We start from the raw sequence: 21,733 nt of genomic DNA on the forward strand, positions 1-21,733 counted from the left end.
ATAAAGCCAGAAATCTAGGTGTAGTCATGGACTCTGACCTGAGTTTCAACAGTCACATTAAAACAGTTACTAAATCAGCCTACTATCACCTAAAGAACATATCTAGGATTAAAAGACTAATGTCACAGCAGGATTTGGAAAAACTTGTCCATGCTTTTATCTTCAGTAGACTCGACTACTGCAATGGTGTCTTCACAGGTCTCACTAAAAAATCTATTAGGAAGCTGCAGCTGATTCAGAACGCCGCTGCTCGAGTCCTCACTGACACTAAGAAAGTGGATCACATCACTCCTGCTCTGAAGTCTTTACACTGGCTTCCTGTGTGTCAAAGAATAGATTTCAAAATACTGCTGCTGGTTTATAAAGCACTGAATGGTTTAGGCCCAAATTACATTTCTGACCTCCTGCTAAATTATGAACCATCCAGATCTCTCAGGTCTTCAGGGACTGGTCAGCTTTCTGTCCCCAGAGTCAGAACTAAACATGGTAAAGCAGCGTTCAGTTATTATGCTCCAAATATCTGGAACAAACTCCCAGAAACCTGCAGGTCCGCTGCAACTCTGACTACTTTTAAATCCAGGCTGAAGACTTTTCTTTTTGTCGCTGCTTTTAATTGAACTATTCATATCTTAGACTGCACTGTTACTTTTATCCATGTATTTTTTCTTTTAATGTTTTAAATTTAAACGTAATTAATTTCTCCATGATATTTATGAGAGGGACTGCTCGAAAGTAGGATATTTGGGATACCCATCGTAGCCAGGGGTTACGTTCAGTTTATCAGTTTTTAGGTGAGTTGTACTGAGGAACAAGTATCACAGCACAGACGGGTGAAAAATAGTGTTTTGGTAACACGGGGTGTTCAGGTAACACTTAAAGACTTTGTTATGGAACGCAAAGCAGAGTAGGGGGCTAGTACACCCTCCTGAGGGTCCAATTGTGGATGTCATGCGAGCAAAACATGGTGAAAACCGTCTGAAGCTCCATGACATTTATGAGAGGGACTGCTCGAAAGTAGGATATTTGGGATATCCATCGTAGCCAGGGTTTACGATCAGTTTTTGGGTGATTTGTACTAGGGATGCCAGCGATTATTCGAATATTCGCTACAGTCTCCATAATTGAATATTATTTTTTAAAATCGATTTTATTTATATATATATATTTTTTTTATTTATGTATTTTTTTTTTCTGGCTTATTTTCAACCAAAATATATATAAATATATATATATGCTAATAATAGTAATAGTATTAATAATTGTCATTGGTCACACCACCAGTTTGTTTTACTGTAAACTTGGAGGAAGCCTGCGTGCAGAGCAGACTGCTGCTGCAGCACGCTACACACCGACCCCGCCCCCCCTCTCCCTCACACGTGCGACTAAAGATGAACAAAGCGGCAGGTAAAAAGAGTTCCTCCTCGTGGAACTACTTCGAACTTACAAGTCCAAAGGAAGTTAAATGCAAGCTCTGCGAAAAGACGTTGGTCTATCACAGCTCAACCTCAACAATGCGTTGGCATTTGAGTGCGAAGCACGCCAAAGAGGTTACAGAGAAAGACGCAGCACAGCCGGCCATTACCAACTTCACTTCAAGGCCACGTCGTTGTGATGACATGCTTGTTTGTACTGTTAAACATGTTCCAGTAAAGAAAAAAGAAAAAAACGGAATTCCTTTTTTTTTTTTTTTTTCGCGGGGGGGGGGGGGGTCGGTCGAATAATCGATTATTATTCGCCAGGGCTGCCGAATAATCGATTTTGATCATGGTCAGTTTCTGGCAACCCTAATTTGTACTGAGGAACAAGTATCACATCACCGACGGGTGAAAAATAGTGTTTTGGTAACACGGGGTGTTCAGGTAACACTTAAAGACTTTGTTATAGAACAGAGTAGGGGGCTAGTACACCCTCTTGAGGGTCCGATTGTGGATGTCATGCGAGCATAACATGGTGAAAACAATCAGTCTAAATTGACAATCGGGACAGAAATGTTCGGATTTCCAAAGGGAGGTTCTGTGAATAAATTAAAAATCATGAACCGAAATAATCGAACTATTCATATCTTAGACTGCACTGTAACTTTTATCTTTTAATGTTTATTTTATTAGCTTTTCTTTGAAATGACTGATTTTAAATGCCATTTTCTTAATGTCTTTCATTGTTTGTTTTTCTTTTAATGTTTCTTTTATTATCTTTTACTGTTTTTAAATGCCTTTGTCTGAATGTCTTTCATTTTTGTAAAGCACCTTGAATTGCCTGGTGCTGAAAGGTGCTATATAAATAAACTTGCCTTGCCTTGCCTATACTGTATCAGTCCACTCAGCAGTCCACCCATTTCTTCCATTATTATTATCATAATAATAATATATCTTATTTATAGAGTGCTTTTTAGGGAATTCAGAGGCAGTGCAGCAGACCCTAAGTTAGGCAGTGCAGCAGGCCCTACGTTAGGCAGTGCAGCAGGCCCTAAGTTAGACAGTGCAGCAGGCCCTAAGTTAGGCAGTGCAGCAGGCCCTAAGTTAGGCAGAGCAGCAGGCCCTAAGTTAGGCAGTGCAGCAGGCCCTAAGTTAGACAGTGCAGCAGGCCCTAAGTTAGGCAGTGCAGCAGGCCCTAAGTTAGACAGTGCAGCAGGCCCTAAGTTAGGCAGTGCAGCAGGCCCTAAGTTAGACAGTGCAGCAGGCCCTAAGTTAGGCAGTGCAGCAGGCCCTAAGTTAGACAGTGCAGCAGGCCCTAAGTTAGACAGTGCAGCAGGCCCTAAGTTAGGCAGAGCAGCAGGCCCTAAGTTAGGCAGAGCAGCAGGCCCTACGTTAGACAGTGCAGCAGGCCCTACGTTAGGCAGTGCAGCAGGCCCTAAGTTAGGCAGTGCAGCAGGCCCTAAGTTAGGCAGTGCAGCAGGCCCTAAGTTAGACAGTGCAGCAGGCCCTAAGTTAGGCAGAGCAGCAGGCCCTAGGTTAGGCAGTGCAGCAGGCCCTAGGTTAGGCAGTGCAGCAGGCCCTAGGTTAGGCAGTGCAGCAGGCCCTAAGTTAGGCAGAGCAGCAGGCCCTAAGTTAGACAGTGCAGCAGGCCCTAAGTTAGGCAGAGCAGCAGGCCCTAAGTTAGGCAGTGCAGCAGGCCCTAAGTTAGGCATCACAACAAGGCACTCGAAGGTCATTTACAGAAACACAAGAAGCATTAAGGAAAAAGGAACTTCATGAAATGACATTAAGCATCTTTGTGTTTCTTAAAAAGTGCTATAAATTGAATGAATTTAAAATGATTATTATTATTATACATTTCAGACATTAATTAAAAAGCCCAAAATGTACATATTAAAAGAACAAAAAAAGGTACAACCGTGCAGTGTGAGATATGAATAGCTCTTTGATTAAATAAAAGGCAACAGCAGAAAGAAAAGTCTACAGCCTGGATTTAAAAGCAGTGAGAGTAGCAGCAGAACTGCTGTTTTCTGCTAGTTTGTTCCAGATATTTGGAGCATTATAACTAGAGCTGTCGGCGGTCACTATGATATCAGTGAGCGTTAACGCTAACAATTCATCTGGAAACCTTAACGCGTATCACAAATGTAATCTAATTAATCACATCACCAAGTTTGACCCAGGGTTTCTCGAGTGCGGATATTGAACATGAATCACATGGCCCTAAAATGGCAAAGAGGGGAATAATCAGCAACTGGTTAAGCAGAGGAAAGCCTTGGTGCAGGAACAGAACGCGGGCCCCTCCCTGAGGACCTGGCAGCTCAATGGCATGATGTAGCCCCAACCCACTCACTGCACTAAAGGTATAGCCTCTCTAGAGCAACCATTTGAATACTTCTAGAATTGTCCATGGTTGTGCAACTTGACACCCAAACTTATGTTTTGTTTATATTTGATCCTAAAGACCCTGGTGGATTTGACCAACTGTGGATGAAGCAGCTCTTCTAGTGACGACAGTTTGGGTTGTGGTCACGCTATAGTAACCAGGAACAGATAGTCTTCCGGAGATGACTTCTCCTCTGCCCTTAGCTAACACGAAACCTCCACCTGTTGCATTGTTTGCTCAATCAAATGTTACTGAGCCACAGAAGAAGCCAAACCTTGATCCCATGCCCTCCGACTCCCTCCTTTCAGCAGCTTTTGACCTAGTGTGAATCGGAGAGGGAGGGATGTCACAGCTTAGATGCCATCAGTGAGGAGGATTTGCAGGTTTTAAGTCTCTGCTCTTTGGCCTCCTCACAGTAGGACTTCCTGGGGGCATGGGGCTGGTCCTTTGCACAAAAGTTAAACCTGCCTGCTGCAACAATGACACATTTAAGGCCTCCAAAGACATTGAACTTAGTTGGAGCGGTGAGCTGATCTCATAGTGACCAATGGGAAGTCATGCATTGAGAATGAGAGGATGCACAATGACACGCTGACATAGTGACACATATGTGACTGAGTGAGGTGACATGCAGTTAACTGATTTTATTTTTTATAATTGAGAGCGCTTTCGCGTTTAATCTGCCCAAAGGTTGTTAAAGGAATAGTTCAACAGAGAAACAGAGACACATGAAATGCCTCAAATCCTTTTTGTTAAATCCAACACAAATGTATAAAAAACAACAGTTTGCGGTTTTATGAGGGCTCATGTCATATTTACTGGGGGAAATGTGAACCTGTGGACACCTTCCAAAGAAATCTACCTTACTGGAACACTCTAAAGCTCAATAATACTTTTCATATTTGATTAATCTGAAGAAAAGTATGTATGGTTTGGGGTGAGGGGGTTGCTTCCCTACACCTGATTTTAATGATGATTTAGGGCAAGAGCCTGGGCCACTGTTAGCTAAACAAACATGAAATGACCAGCTAGTGCTAGCTAGTTTAATTAGTAAAGTGCATCCATACTTAACCTTAATCTGGTTGCTAATTTGGCTAGCAAAAAAACAGGCTTGTTTGTGATGTACTTCAGTGAAAAAATAAACAGCTGAATTCTTTGTGTCTTTGAATACAACGTAACACTCAATTCAGCTGATTTGTTTTTAGAGATTATAGTGCGGGTAAATATTTTTCCTTGCACTCTTTAAAAAAAGTTTCACATATTTTCCGTTTCACAGAGCCCGGCTAGCAGTTTCCCACTGCTTCTGGGCTTAATGCTAAGCTAATCACACCCTGGATTTACATTGATCTTCTCATTGGAATAATGAATACAAACTAAAATATTATTTCCCAAAATGTTCCCCCTTGCTTTGAAGAAATGTGACAGCTGATGTAGCTATACTGTATCCTCTTCAGAATTAACCATCTTTAGATTAGGATGACTGCTTTTATAAGGATGCATTTCATTTACATTCAGAAGTGCCAGCTAATTACAAATCTCTCAATATGTCTTTTTTGTCATAATGAAGTGATATTATTATCATCAAACCTTTATCATTTAATATGAACTAATCTTATGGTCAAAATGACATTTCAGCTTCTCCTTCCACTCGCAGCTTTGATGACAATTTCATTATTATTATTAATATATGGGTCTTCATTTGCCCATAAAACCAGGACAATGAAATTGAAAGGCCCCTGTCCACAGCAAGCAATAATGGCTCCTTGTCCAATGGGAATTGAATGGAGGATAGCATCCCTGAGAAGCCTATTCTCTGGCCCAACCGGTCTCTCCCCCCCCCACCCCCGCCCCCCAGCCCCATTCTTCAAACAACACTGTGACTGACAGCTCCCTTTCACAAGACTCCGACTGGCAAGGAAGGGCTTTAATTCCAAACCATTTGGTAGCATGGCATGATAAAGACGGGACCGACGTGTTTTATTGTCCGTTGGGGCGAGTTGTCTTTTTTATTTTTTTTTCATGTGATTTAATTTGTGTTTGGATTTTAGACTCTGTATTTATCAATTTCATATATAAAAAAGTCACATTTCAGCAGTTATGTGATGACCCTCAGTCATAACACAACGTTTGTGTTCGCGTAATGTCGGATTTCAGACAATGGGAAAATAAGCCGTGATTTCACCTGCTTATTAAGCTGTAACCGTACATTTACCTGACAGCTGTAGTACTCAATTTAGTTTTGTTAGAATGTTTTTGGTTGAACAAAAAAAATCCTCTATATAAAATAGTCCACATTAGCTTAATTTAGCTTTAGCCATGCCAACTGCAACATATAGATGATACTTAAATAATACATATTATAATTACCATATAATATAAAAATACAAAAAAACAATTGCACCACACATTGATACTCTTTAGTTACTGGGGATAGTAATCATTAGCAGCTAGGAAGGACAAAATCACATGATATCATTATTGTATCGCCAGTGCGATCATTCATTTCATAATGATAAGCAAAAACTTGAATAGTCAGGACATCATTTGTACTGGAGTATTTAATTTACAGGGGTAGACGTCATATTCACAAGAGGTGTACATGTTTTATTCATAATAAATTAAAAACTAATTGAAGAAAACCAACAATGCTTTCTCTTTCCTTGTATTTGTTTAAATATTTAATCTGGCACTTTCGCTAATATCCAAACCTTCACAAAATGTGTAGGCTGCACTAGTTTAACAATAGCAACCTAAGAAATGCAAAATGAAGGAATTGATAATGGCCCCAAAGTCATTTCCACGACCAATTTTCTTTTAAAATAGGAAACTGGACACCTTTGTGTTTTGGGCTGTTGGTTGAACAATACAAAATATTTTGCAAATGTTGTAGAGCAAATCATAAAGTCATGAGTAGGTAATCAAAAAGACAGCTCCACAAATGTTATAAGTGAGAGCCAACGACTAATGTCCCTCTCTCTGTGGATGTCAGCACTGGTGTCAAAGTCATCACAAACACATTTTGATTGATAGGTGAACCTCATCGTCATTGGCCTTCCTGACCTACATCCCTCGCTGCTCGCCCTCCGACCTTTGGCCCCGTGCTGTAACACATTCTGTTCACCAACCCACTTCCTCCTCAGCACAACAGTGTTGTCAAGCTCATGGATCTCCAGCTGAAAGAGGCAGAAGTTAAAGAGGGGGGCGGGCCTTAAAGACCATGCAGGGATTAGTCAGCGGCTCCACTGGTTTCCACCATCAACCACATTATTTGAGGAGAGGAAGAGGCAAACAGATGGTGGAGAGGCGCTTTGTGACTTTGTGACATCCTGTGTGTGTGTGTGTGTGTGTGTGTGTGTGTGTGTGTGTGTGTGTGTGTGTGTGTGTGTGTGTGTGTGTGTGTGTGTGTGTGTGTGTGTGTGTGTGTGTGTGTGTGTGTGTGTGTGTGTGTGTGTGTGTGTGTGTGTGTGTGTGTGTGTGTGTGTGTGTGTGTGTGTGTGTGTGTGTGTGTGTGTGTGTGTGTGGTGTGTGTGTGTGTGTGTGTGTGTGTGTGTGTGTGTGTGTGTGTGTGTGTGGTGTGTGTGTGTGTGTGTGTGTGTGTGTGTGTGTGTGTGTGTTGTGTGTGTGTGTGTGTGTGTGTGTGTGTGTGTGTGTGTGTGTGTGTGTGTGTGTGTGTGTGTGTGTGTGTGTGTGTGTGTGTGTGTGTGTGTGTGTGTGTGTGTGTGTGTGTGTCTAATGTAACCAGTAGGCTCTGAGATCACTGCCAATTCCTAAAAAGCACAAAAGGGTACTTTGTTACAAAATGCCCTCCAACCAACCCCCTCTTCCTCCTTGTGCCACACCCCCACACCCACCTTGCCACTTTTAGACCAAGAACACAAGGAAGATTCCCACCTGTGATGGGTGGAGGGGGCTCCGAGGGCCAGCAGAAGCAGAGGAGCTGTTTACCCTGCACTTGGCTTCTGTTCAGTCCTCCGCTCACCCCACCCTCCTCAGGAAACCAACTCCCTTTGGATTGTTCCAGCCCATTCAGAGGTGTAAAGATAACACCCCACCCTTTCACCCTTTTCACCTCCCCATCCTTGCCCCTTCATCCCCAGGGCGTCACCCCCTGTCACCCGCTCTCCTTCAGGGGTGGGGTGAGTGCTGCGCTGCACCTGTCCTGACCCGTCTAGACACCAGCGCCTGGCTTTGTCTCTTCACCGGGGGACAGGAAGAGGACGGGGAGACTGGGTGGAGAGGTTGGGAGGGTATGCGCAGGTTAAAAGTCAGAGTTGGAGGGTGAGGTTTGTTGGTGAGTATGGAGGAGACACTGCGGAAACAAGGGGCCGCCCTGCTGACCCCAGGGGCCCTGCGATGTAGCAGACACTGACATCATGGTTGCCATGGCAGTGACACATGTGCTTAGTTTAATGTGCTTTGTGTTTACCATACATGGAGCTTAGTGTACAAATGTTAATGTTTCACTTGGTGCAGGGAACTCTGGGTAAATGTGAGGGAAGCCATTTGGTTGATCCAGAGAGGAAGCATCAGCTCAACACTCTCTCTCTCTCTCTCTCTCTCTCTCTCTCTCTCTCTCTCTCTCTCTCTCTCTCTCTCTCTCTCTCCCTCCCTCGGGGGCCAGGTACCCCTCGCCCGCTCAGAGACTCACCTCAGTGAGCTCCTGGAGGAGGTGTGCAACAGCATGAACGACTACGCCCTCCATGTTGACCCCAACACCCAGCACAAGCAGTACAAGAGGTTTGCTCCCAGGAGCGGCGGGGCCCCTGGGGACTTCCCCGACTTTAACCACTTCGAGTTTGGCGGCCCAGACGCATCCAATGCTCTGAAGTTCGCAGTGAGTGCAAACATACAGAATGAAAATGGTGTGTGTGTTCTAAGTTATTGCTAAACTTTCAGATTGGATTGCTGCGAGGAAACATTTGCAGCACTGTCCAATCAAAAGCGAGTGTGTAGAGGATTGCACAAAAAAAGTAGGACTCACCCAAACATTTAACAGATAAAACAGATGTTTAAAAATCATGTTTGTTTCTACTACTGGAATGCTGAGGATTACGACGCACCCTGTAGATGTGGTTATTGCAAACGGACTGAATTGAATGTTTAAAAGCCAAGCTAATTTAAAAAGTCAGGGATCCTCGTCAGCTAGTTTCAAAATGGCGGCAAATGTTTTGTCTGGGGTTCAGGATCCAACATTTGTTCAGCTTCTACCTAATCTCGTGTGTGGTCTCTGCTTTGTGTTTCTCTCAGTGTGAGACGCTGGTGGATGAGCTGGAGGATGTGATCATCTTGTTGTTCAGACGGGACACGGAGAATGTGAGCGAGGAGTTGTGCAGCAGAGTCTCAGGTACAGCGCTCCATCCTATCACACAGCACACACACTCCCACTCTGTGACGGAGTGGTCTCACTCTCAGCTGAAGGAGGCTCCTTCCCCCAGCTGGGGGAGTGCATACGGGGAGAAGCTTCTGCAAGAACTCCCCTCTGACAGAAACAGGAACTGTCCCAACTTTTCCTAACCAGTTTAGAATCAATAAACGGGGTCAGGCAGGGAAGCTGGTTTAGTCAGGACACATGCAGACTTCCTGTTAGAGGGTTTGATAACTTCCTGTTGGAGGGTTTAATAACTTCCTGTTGTAGGGTTTCATAACTTCCTGTTGGCGGGTTTAATAACTTCCTGTTGAAAGGTTTAATAACTTCCTTTTGGAGGGTTTAATAACTTCCTGTTGGAGGGTTTAATAACTTCCTGTTGAAGGGTTTAATAACTTCCTTTTGGAGGGTTTAATAACTTCCTGTTGGAGGGTTTAATAACTTCCTGTTGGATGGTTTAATATCTTCCTGTTGGAGGGTTTAATAACTTCCTGTTGGATGGTTTAATATCTTCCTGTTGGAGGGTTTAATAACTTCCTGTTGGATGGTTTAATAACTTCCTGTTGGAGGGTTTAATAACTTCCTGTTGGATGGTTTAATATCTTCCTGTTGGAGGGTTTAATAACTTCCTGTTGGAGGGTTTAATAACTTCCTGTTGGATGGTTTAATATCTTCCTGTTGGATGGTTTAATATCTTCCTGTTGGAGGGTTTAATATCTTCCTGTTGGATGGTTTAATATCTTCCTGTTGGAGGGTTTAATATTTTCCTGGATGAGGGTTTAATAACTTTGTGTTGGAGGGTTTAACCTGTTAAGCCCCAAGCCTGTTTTTCAGGTCTCAGGCTGGAAAATGACATTCCCAGAACAAATGACTATATCTTCACTTCTAAAAGGGGTAAATGAATAATCTTTTTTCTCAAAGCAATGATAAACCTGTGAGTTGAATGTAGAAGCGTCAGAATCAAAATAGAATTTTTTTTATTTTAAAGTAAATTCAGATTGACCATAGTAAAAGAAAATTTATTATAGTGTCCGTCCACCCTTGAATGATGGGATCGGAGACTAATGGCGCGTTCACATCTGCCTTGTATAGTCCGGTTGAATCGAACCCTGGTGCGTTTAGCCGCTTGGTGCGGTTCGTTTGGGTCGGTGTGAACGCAGTCCGAGACCTCTGAAGTGAACTAAACAACCAGACTCTGGTCCGCTAAAAGAGGTGGTCTCAGAGCGCTTGCTTGCGAACTCTGGAGCGGTTCATTGCTGGTGTGAACGCAGTCCGCACCAAAACATAGGAAGCATAGTATTTACGTGTCACAAGAATGCGGATGTCTTCAAAATCTTTAGCGAAAGAGTCTTTCAAGACATCCGCGGTTGTTTAGTTAAAGAGTGAAGCAGAATGAAGTGTTGAACAGTGTCGTGTAAAGTAAAAATTCTCCGTTAGCTACATAAAAGTAAGAACACCTGTCGTCGGTGAAACGCCCCTCCTGACTGCAGAACGTCTCTCATTATGTTATAATGTTTTTTAACGGACGTTGTCTGATTATATAATCATATGCGCGAGCCGTTAGTGTCTGTTGATCTCCAGATTAACAGCAGCATGAGAATAACCTGCCGAAAGTGCCGATGCTCCATGGCGGAGGCTCCGGTAGAAATTGCCGTTTTTACCCCCTTAATTTCTGACCAATGGTTGAACAGCATTTCCGTGCACATGACTTGTGTTTAAAGTTTATAGTCCGTTTGAATTTTGCCCGTGTGAACGCAAACCGAACCTTCTGAAAAATGAAACAATGTAACAAACTGTCGTCTGGTGCGCACCAGAAAACGGACTATTAGGTGTGAATGCAACCTAAAAACTTCAGGAATCCAAACTATAACATATAAATACCCTGTATCAAGATTGATGCAAAACAAGTGACATTTGACCTTTTTAGAGAGATTTAGAAGAAGAAAAACCCGCTTCTGGGGTCATTTGGGTGCATTATCCGTCGATTTTGATGATTGACACCTCTTTTGAACCGAGAGGAAGTTCCTAAAATCCATCTAAACATTACCCATTGGTGAATGAGTGATGAGTAGCCAGAATGCCCAAAACCGAAAGCTGTCATCCACTCTCGTAGCAGCTAATATGAAATCCCCATTATTGACATAAATATGAAGATGGGTTATCAGTAATCATTTCAAAGTGACACAGACACATTGGATTAACCTTCAGTAGTGTTGTATGCGTTGTAATGCCATTGAACGCAACTTTTGATCAGAAAACAGCAAAGGTAAGACTCATTTTCCGTTTTGGTCCCGTAAAGCTACGTTGTGTGTTGTCTGGGTTTGCTTCCCCTGCCGCGAGTTTTGGTCACTCAGTGATGATACTTATACCCCTAGAATATGTACTCCTTCCTCGCTTGACCTCAAAAGGTCAAATAGTCAACTCCAACACGAGTGAATGGAGGTTCATCTGGAGAAACTGTCTTGAGGTAAATCTGCCATTTTCTGCATTCCTGGAGCTCCGACAAACAATACATTTTGACAGGGTTTTCCTTATAGTCACACGAGCACCAGCAATCCAGTATCTTTGTCGCAGGCTAGATAGCATGTGGTTACGACCACCGTGTCCCACATCTTGGTGTACCTGCTGTAGAATGATGAAGAAATGTGAAGATCTTTTGCCAATATAGCAGGATGTTTAGATTCTTCAGGCATTGCTGCTCTACTGAGACGTCCTCCCACTCTCAAAACACCATCTTCAAGTACTGGGTTGAGCTTGTTGATGTGACTAGTCCTTTTCACACCTTCTCCCTTTTGCAAGCCTCTGATTTCATCAGGAAACCTTTTTCTTTGGCAAAAGCAGATAATTTCTTTCTCAGCTTTTCGGAGGTCCTCAATAGAAAGAAAACCAGAGACCACCTGAGCCTTGATAGTCTGCATTTCCTTTTTCATCTCTCGGTCTTGTTGTTCCTTATTCAAGCCAGACTGAGCAAGAGCCTGACTCAATTGAGCAAGAGTCAGACTCAATTGTTTACTTTGGGGCTGAACTCCTCCCGATGGTCCTCTGCACACTTTCTAAGGGCAAAACTAGCACAACTTGGCGACGATGTAGCTCCAAACAGATGTGCAACCATTCTGTGCTCTTCTAAGTTCTGATGATGATCTCCATTTGGCCACCAGAGAAACCTCAACAGATCTGAATCCTCAGCTGGTACTCGAACCTGATGAAACATGGCTTCAATGTCTGCCATGAGTACAACAGGTTCCTTTCTGAATCTTGTCATGACTCCAACCAGTGTGCTGGTAAGATCTGGTCCCTGTAGGAGCTGCGCATTCAGCGATGTTCCCTGGAATGTAGCTGCACAGTCAAATACGACCCTGATCTTTTTCTTCTTTGGGTGGTATACACCATGGTGTGGTATATACCATACCCTGCCGTCACTGTGTTCCAGATCCACAACTGGCACTTTCTCTGCATAGCCCTTTGAAAGGATGTCATTCATGAAAGTGTAATCAGCATGAAATGAAACATCTTTATCAAACCTTCTCTTGAGGCTCAGTGTACGTTGTTCTGCTACTCTCCTGTTGTTTGGCAGACTAACAGCCCTTTTCCTTAAAGGTAAGCCAATACAGTAATGGCCATCCATCAACTTAGCAGACTTTGTGACGTACTCCATAAAGTGACAGTCCTCTCTTGACGGTCCCATCTGCTCACCCTGACTGCATTCAGCGAAATCAGCCTTTAGCTGCTGCTTCCACAGATCTTCAAGGTTTGCAACCGATATCCTATTGACAGTGACATCTGGCTGTCTACAAGTAATTTCACTACGCCGGTCTCCTCTGAGAGGTCCATTGACAGTCCAACCCAGCATAGTTTTGACTGCATATGGGCCCCCGTCTACACTCCGTAACATTAACATTAGTCCCAATCAATAGGTTCACATCTGAATCAATCTCAGTAATCATTACATGTTTCAGGTGAGGCCATCTCTGAAGGTCTTTCTGCTGAGGAATGTTGCCTCAATGAACTGGCATAGTTTTCTGGGTGTAGGTGTGTAGGTTCCAAGATGGCAGGACGTTGATTTGTTTCTGTCTCTGTTAGTGTTTGTCTCATTCTCGTTCTTCTTGTGCATACTGACATTTGAAAAGTGTTTGGGCTGTTTTGTGCCGGTGCCTCGCTGTGACTGGATTGTTTGCTCTCTGCCTGAGCTGTCGCTCTTTCGGACTCCGGATTGCTGTCTGTGCTGTCGGGGCTGGTTGACCTGAGCTGCTGATCCACCTGAGCTGCGGATCCTGAATTGGGTGTGTCAAGGCACAATGTTGCCTAAAGCTACCCTTGTGTTCCCTTTTTTCCTGGGATTAATTGTCAGCCCGCATGTCGGCAAAACTGACGGATTGCCTCCCAGCAATATCTCTGTTCACTTCGGACATTCGGATGGTGGAACCTCTGGAGCGCTGACTCCATCGGATAGTTTTTACCAAAAGCTGACGTTTCATGGCACGAAATGCGCTCTCCCGTATGCCCTTTGGACTCGCTAATATCGAAGGATCGGAGCAGCCCCGCCCCCCTGAGGAGCGACGCGTCCAGAGCCCATGTGAAAAAATCATCTTCCAGACTGTTGATATTGTTACTGCTTTTACTCTCTGGTAACGTTAACATGAACCCTGGTCCTGAGTGTTTCTCTGCTTCCCTGCATCATTTGCCAACTCCGAAAGAGTTTAGCTGTAGGCAAGGATTGGGTTTTCTGCATGTTAATGCTAGAAGCCTAGTGCCCAAAGTAGATGTTTTCAAGACCTGGTTTTTAGTTGCTAAGCCTGATATTGTTGTAGTTTCTGAAACCTGGTTAAAACCGTCTGTCACTGACACTGTTATTCACATTGATGGATATAATGTATTCAGAGCAGATCGTAAGGGCAGAGCTGGTGGTGTTGCAATATACACTGCTGAGAAACTACAGCGCTCAGTCCTTCACTCAATTTCAATTCCAAGGCAATTTGAGTTTCTAACAGTCCAAATAACTATAGCAAATGCTCCTCTCACTGTTATTGGCTGTTATAGGCCTCCATCGGCCATCATGGATGCAACTACTAGCCTTACTGAATTGTTGTCTACGTTTTCTTCTGAAATCATATTATTGGGTGATTTAAATTGGGACTGGTTGAGTGAAAAATCTTCACAGTTTAAGCAGGTTTGTGATTCTTTGAATTTAACTCAGCTTATTGATAGTCCCACTAGAATAAACCCTGCCAAACCCAATAACGATACCCTTATAGATGTCATTCTAACAAATGCAGCTCATAAGTACGTGTCTGTTGGTGTTTTTCCTAATGATATCAGCGACCATTGCACTATTGCTTGCATTAGGAGCACTAAGTTGCCCAAAGCCAAGGGCCTTATTGTGCTCAGGCGCTGCTTCAAACACTTCTCTGAGCAGGCTTTCCTACACGATCTGGCGGAGGTTGAATGGCACTTCATAGCGTTTATTCCATCTGTCGATGTTGCCGTCCAATTTGTTATTGATCACTTTTTATTGATTATTAATAGACATGCCCCCCTTAGAAAATTCAGAGTTAAGAATAGGAACACTCCATGGTTTACTAGAGAACTATCGGATCTAATTCATGATCGTAATAAGCAATGGTCCTTAGCTAGAAAGTCTAACACTGACTGATGACTGGCTTCTTTTTCGTGTCCTCAGAAATAAATGTTCAGCCCTTATTAAAAAAGCTAAAGCTGATTACTATCTGAGTTAACCACTGATTGTTTTAATGACCATTCTAAGTTCTGGAAAACAATTAAATCACTTCAGAACAAGAAGGTTTCTAGTTTCCCAAAAAAATTGAAGGTCAGTGATTTTTTTATTTCAGATTCAGATGGTATGGCTAATGCTTTCAATGCTCACCTCAAAAAGGCTGGTCACATTTTTGATGAGCAAAGTCATGACTCTCTAAATGGTCGTACTCACAGCCCTAGTCAAGAGATGAGCTCCCCTGTTTTTGATTTAGCTTATTTCTCGGTCTCTGAAGTCTTACAGGGTTTGCACTCAATTGATCCTAAAAAGTCTGCCGGGCCTGACGGCCTCGACCCGTTCTTTTTAAAAATTGCAGCTCAGATTATAGCACAACCAGTAACTGATATTTGTAATCTCTCCCTGTCCACTCACACACTGCCAGCTGTGTGGAAGCAAGCTCTGGTGAAAGCTGGTGATCCCACAGAGTTAAATAACTATCGTCCTATCTCAAATCTTTCTGCGTTATCAATGATTCTTGAGTCCCTAGTTTCTACTCAGCTAAAACTTTTTTTAAATTGGCATGTTCAACTCACACATGTATTCAAACTCTTCCATGACGTTGCAGCATCCTCTCAGAAAGAGACCGTAAGCTTGCAGAGCTCGCACATCTTCTACTCGTATTGGCTGCCATGAAAGAGCCTTTTCCATGGAAGCTGAAACTATTTTCTGTGCATTACCAAAATGCTCCTGAAGCAAAGCCTTTGCTTTGGCATATCCTCTGTCATGGGCCATATGCTGACAGCTTCTGACACGCTCCAAAGGCTGCCCCCTGGTGTACTGTTCGAGAAAATACAGGCAGTCTTTAGGATTGTGAGTCTTCTCCACAATGCTGTGCTCAAAAGCTCTTATGAATGCTTGATATGGAAACAGAGAGACATCAACAATCTGAATTTCTCTTTAAGGCAGAAAAGAAAGAGACTGTTGCTGAACCAACATGGATGTTATTTCATTTTGTCTTTCTAAGACATTAAGTAATGGGTTCTGAGCACTGCTGCTTGGTGCCAGTGCTGCTGGGTGATTGCTTTGGTGCTGTAACTGTGGATGTGATTGTGATGAACTTTGATGTGTACTGGCCTCTGAGCTTCTTGTGACTTGATGTTGCAGATGTCCATTGGCTACTTCATGTTCTCTGTGCGAAAACTGTGCATCAGACTGGCCACCTGGAGGCCTGTTTGTGTCAGGCTCAAATGTTTTTGCTCCAGCACTGAGTGTGGCTTCCTTTCGTCCCCTTTCCAAATAAGAATGCATGCCATTGGGACTCACAGAGTGTTACTTGCTGCACGAGACCTTCCAGAGCGTCTTAGCACATTCATTTTAGCCCTTGATGCGGCTATTCCCTCTGTTTCCTGAGCTGTTCCTTCTGTTCCCTGAGCTGTTCCCTCTGTTTCCTGAGCTGTTCCTTCTGTTCCCTGAGCTGTTCCTTCTGTTCCCTGAGCTGTTCCCTCTGTTTCCTGAGCTGTTCCTTCTGTTCCCTGAGCTGTTCCTTCTGTTTCCTGAGCTGTTCCTTCTGTTTCCTGAGCTCTTCCTCTTGTTCATCCAATGCATGCTTGTCTTTTAATAACATGTGTCATGCCATGAGAGCGGCCATGTCAGCCTCAGCTTTGATGCATGATGATGTCGTTGAAACACTGGACCTGGTTCCAGCAGAGCTCCACTTGCAAGACCCAATGCTTCCTATGTTTGAAACACTGTCGCTTGGTTTTATTTCCTTTTGTGCTTCAGAAGTTTCAAACATGTTCCCAGTGTTTTGAAACATGAGACATACTTTGTTGGGGTTCATCAGATATCTCATTTGAAGGAACATGTGCGATGGTGCTGCTCGGTTGTCTCCCAGTTTCAGAAAGCCATTGCTTGACATCGTCGATAAATCCATTATTGTATTTCAGTGTCTTGGCACACCATACATTTTGTTCTTCCTGTTCGTCTGCAGTAAGAAGAGGAATTACAGACTTGTGTAACAGGGTGGTTTCTTTAACCAGTGGAATTAAATGCTCAAGTTGAGTTTGTATTTGTGAGGCGTTGTCATCCCTTTGCATGAGACCCTTCATTGTTTTAATCACACTTTTCATTTTGTGAACCTTTTGATTGACGTTCCTTTTGAGCCTTCGACTCTCTTTTGTTCATCCATTGTTGCCACATTGACATCTGAATTTGATCCACTTATTGAAATATCCCTTTTAATGTTTTAATGAATGAACAACCAATGCTCCAATCCACTCAGCAAAACGCTCAATAAATCACTGCTGCCGACCATAAGCAACCTCTAGCGGCACAAACCAACACACGCAAGCAGCAAGTCAGTCCCCAATGGCACGCAGCAGTAACTTATTCACACTATGTTCTATCAAACATGTACACAGCATGAATGAAGAAGTGACTTACCGCTCGCTCCTGGTTCTGTGTGGATTGTCCGTCAGTCTTTCTCCTCCCGGCAGTACGCTGAGCTTTCCTTGAAGAGCCTGTGACACGGTTTTCCTCCATCATCCAAACCCATCAATTTGAGTAAATATTGTCCCCTTGAAAACCGTTACTGAACTGATTTTGGATATTTGTACTTTGATAACCATTAATCTCAATGTTGACCATTTTCTGGATCTTCTTGCGGATTCTTCAAGTCCCGCCAAATGATGGGTGACGTCATTGCGGGCACAGCGCTCCAGCTGCACCGTTCAGGATCCCAGCTTCTGCATGTAAACGCATGATGGAGCACACAGCAGCAAGCTCAGACAGCGATGACAGGTTAATGTTGAACGTGTCTGAGAGCTCATATGAGGCTGAAGGATCGGTTTATGTTGTATCTGTTAGAAGTTTAGGAATGAGGTGCGTCAATATGGGCGATCATATGGTCATGTAGCCAGTGGTGGAATGGGACTAAAAATCATCCCGGGACTCTCGACCGGCCCACTTCGGTACCGCTAGTAAATTGTCAACGGGGGGAGTGGGGGATGTCAGGGGCGGCGGGTGCTGTAGATAGTAAATGTAAATATGTAAATATTTGTGTCACTGCATCCTGGTAAAATACAAATATAATGTATAATGTCTGTGTCTTTGACCTTAGCGCTGCTAGCCACCTGTGCCCTGTACTACGAAGCCAGTTCAACAGACCCTGGATATGTTTGAGTAACAAACAAACTAACAAACGAGATCTCGCTAAGCGGTCCTACGACGCTGGTTATCAACTCTGTAAATCAAGCCAGGGTTTCTCTCTCCAGCTGAGAGCGCGTTCACGTCTAAGACACGAGTGGATCTGACTTTAATTACATTTGTCTCGAGTGTTTCGTCAACATAATGTGTTGCTTAAAATAATACTTCTGCATACAGTCTGTGACACTGTGAGTGTTGCACGGCCAGATGAGGCTGGAGAAGCTGACTCAGATAAGGAAATATATGATATATTATGATATTATATGATCGATGATCTGATTGATGATGTAATATGAATGATAAGTGCGACACGTCGGCGTCTTCTCTGCATACGGCAGTTTAAACTGTATTTCCTTTATCCTGTAATATGACTTGAGAGATTTAAACTCCGCACATTGAGTTGATCTCTTTTCTATAGACGCCTGAGGCGGGCAGCGTCAGGTAAAAGAAGTTATTTAGCCTTCTCAAACCTGAGCCTCACGCGCCGCCTATGGGGGATTTGCTAGTGACTTATCCGACCGGCCCACTTCGGTACCGGCCCATCGGGATTCGTCCCGATGGCCAGTCCGCCACTGCACCCAGCCCACGTAAACTGTCAACGGCGGGAGCCTCGCTGCGGGGAAACGGTGGACCTAGTGTCCCGATCGGAGTGGGAATAATAATCCGTGCATTTTATCCATTAATTTCCCCAACATTGTGGTAAAAAAAACACACGTTTAATCCATGTTGGTGTACTACAACTACAAAAAGCATCGGTTTGTTTTCTCATCAGGAAATGCAGACCGGCTCAAACAAACTATTTTTAATCATCATCCTCACGATCATTTAATGTATCATATGTTCGCCGCATTGACATGAAAGCACTAATACATGTAGTTTCATCCACTTGACAACTACAAAAATAATCGATTTGTTTTTATATCACATCCGACGGGAGGAAATTCAGCAGCTCTCACTCCCGATTTTTAATCCTAATGTAATCATCATCTTCACCACGATCATTTATGTTTATGTTCGCCGAATTGACATGAAAGCACTGACACATATGAATATACTGTAGTCAACTTCATTAAAACGTTATTAACGTGCCTAATCTCAGTAATTCACCATTTCTACGCATGACAACACACTTTTTCCGTGTTTGGCTCTCTCGCTGCACAGTGAAGCGTTCCCGCATTGACGTCACTTCCGGCTTCCCCCAAAACTTCAAAATGAGTCGAAGGAATTTCCCCGCGATGTTCGAAATGATTGATATTTAACGGAATTTGACGGTTCGAGATGACTAGTAGCCCAATATTTCATTGCACAACAGTTGTTGGGATGCTGTCACAGGCTCTTTAAGCCGCTCTCCAATACAGCGGCGATCACGGCGTTTCAATGTTTCCTTTTAACTCCACAGTGTCACAGATCGATCCTAGGAATCTCCGTATATATCCTCGATTTCCGTAGATCCACGCTGTGGTACAAGTCTTTTTGTTGACCTAATATTGCGGCAGTAATATCCAAACAAAGTGCCGCGAGGGACTAAACGAGAGAAAAAACACTGGACGCGCAAAAACTCAGTCTTTCCAAAAGAATGCGTTTAACCTTTTATTTCCAAGGCAAACATTCCATATCCATGCGTAGGCCTATATTCCTTTTATGCGTGCGGTCAACAACAATTGTCCTTCTCATCCCCAGTGAGATGATAGTGAACTGTTCATGAAAAGTTCATGGAATATCAGTGAACCATATTCATGAACAGCTCATAAACAGCTCATAACAAAGTTAATGAACTGTTCATGAAAGTGTCATGAACATTAAATGGCACTAGGGCAGTTCATGAACTACTCATGAAACTCCTGTGCTGGAATGGTTCATGAACAATTCATGGAATATGGTTTTAGGCAGGTTCATGAACAATTCATGGAATATGGTTTTAGGCAGGTTCATGAACAATTTATGAAATGGAGTTTTCAGTGAGTGTGTAGGGATATTCAGTTTTCAACCAAGAACATTTCAAGAATTGTTCATGAACATATCAAGAACTGTTCATAACAACTTCATGAACCATTCATGAACAGTTCATACCGAGTCACTGAATATAATTCAATGGCTGGCTATGAACTGTTCATCAATGGTTCATGAAGTTGTTATGAACAGTTCTTGATATGTTCATGAACCATTGACTGTGGGTCAATTGGCAACCATAGAAAACAACAATTATGTCAATCACAATGGAACTTTACTCAAATTAACAAACAAACAAACAAACATACATGTATACAGGTGGAGCACTACAATTAATCCTATCACTATTTGAAGCAGTTCTTGACACTCAGTTGCACAAAAAATGTTGTTACGGGTCCCAAAAGCTTGGGTACCACAGCAACAATAAATGATTTCTGTAGAAAACAGAAAAGTGCAGCAGCAATAATTATACACAGGATCCGGTTGATCCTCTGGAATGCTTCTTATTCAAAATTACACAGTTACATTCAAATAGCTGAACTTTACAAACATCACATTTCTCCATTTAAGTTATCTGTCTGTCACAGTCAATTACTGTATCTCAAGGAGAAATTCAACATAGTCAATATAAATTATTACATTACATTGCATTTAGCTGACGCTTTTATCCAAAGCGACGTACAATAAGTGCATTCGACCAACAAAATACAAACTTGAAGAAAACAGAATCATATAAGTACATCAGGTTTCATAGAGCAAAAACATTTCAAGTGCTACTCAACTGGCTTTAGGTAAGCCAGTCCATAAGTGCTTTGTTAATAGTTCTATTGCTCGAAGTGGAGTCGAAAGAGATGAGTTTTCAGTCTGCACCGGAAGGTGTGTAAGCTATCTGCTGTCCTGATGTCAATGGGGAGCTCATTCCACCATTTTGGAGCCAGTATAGCAAACCCACGTGTTTTTGCTGATGGGAACGTGGGTCCCCTTCGCAGTGAGGGTGCAGCGAGCCGTTTGGTTGATGCAGAGCGGAGTGCACGTGCTGGGGTGTACGGTTTAACCATGTCCTGGATGTAGGCAGGGCCAGATCCATTCGCAGCATGGTACGCAAGTACCATTGTCTTGAAGTGGATGCTAGCAGTTACCGGAAGCCAGTGGAGGGAGCGGAGGAGCGGCGTGGTGTGGGAACATTTAGGAAGGTTGAAGACCAGACGAGCCGCTGCATTCTGGATGAGCTGCAGAGGTCGGATGGCACATGCAGGTCGACCAGCCAGGAGGGAGTTGCAGTAGTTTAGGCGTGAGATGATGAGAGCCTGGACCAGAACCTGCATCGCTTTCTGGGTCAGCTGGGGACGCATCCTCCTGATGTTGTAAAGCGTGTATCTGCAGCAGCGGGTTGTAGCAGCTATGTTTGCAGTGAAGGACAGGTTGTTATCTATAAACACATAACGCTATCAAATAATACTTTCTATCAATATATCTATCTTTACCAAATATAACATATTATGGAGATCACAAAAATACACTGTCAATGTTAATAAACAAAAAACAAGGCAATGTGCCTGCAAGACTGCACTCAGGTAAACAAAACATATTACCCGTGCGCAGCAGCTAACCTGCCTGCGAGCCTTCGCTCAGGTCACATTTACCCAGGCGCGGCTGAAGCCCGCGAAAATGGCATCTATTGTTGCCGACAGTTTAGTATTTTT

The 21,733-nt window shown here is 43.3% G+C and overlaps 1 protein-coding gene across 2 annotated transcripts in view; it reads left to right on the plus strand.

Moving 5' to 3' along the window:
* Nucleotides 1-21,733, plus strand: part of cnpy1 (canopy FGF signaling regulator 1) — a 50,100-nt gene that overhangs the window by 20,304 nt on the left and 8,063 nt on the right. For both annotated transcript variants that reach the window (XM_034104020.1, XM_071206311.1), the window contains 2 exons: nucleotides 8,423-8,635; nucleotides 9,049-9,145. In XM_034104020.1, the coding sequence (XP_033959911.1) occupies nucleotides 8,423-8,635; nucleotides 9,049-9,145 (310 nt within the window). The remainder of the gene's footprint in view (nucleotides 1-8,422; nucleotides 8,636-9,048; nucleotides 9,146-21,733) is intronic.

Source organism: Pseudochaenichthys georgianus, chromosome 17, assembly GCF_902827115.2.
Source record: "Pseudochaenichthys georgianus chromosome 17, fPseGeo1.2, whole genome shotgun sequence".
NCBI lineage: Eukaryota > Metazoa > Chordata > Actinopteri > Perciformes > Channichthyidae > Pseudochaenichthys > Pseudochaenichthys georgianus.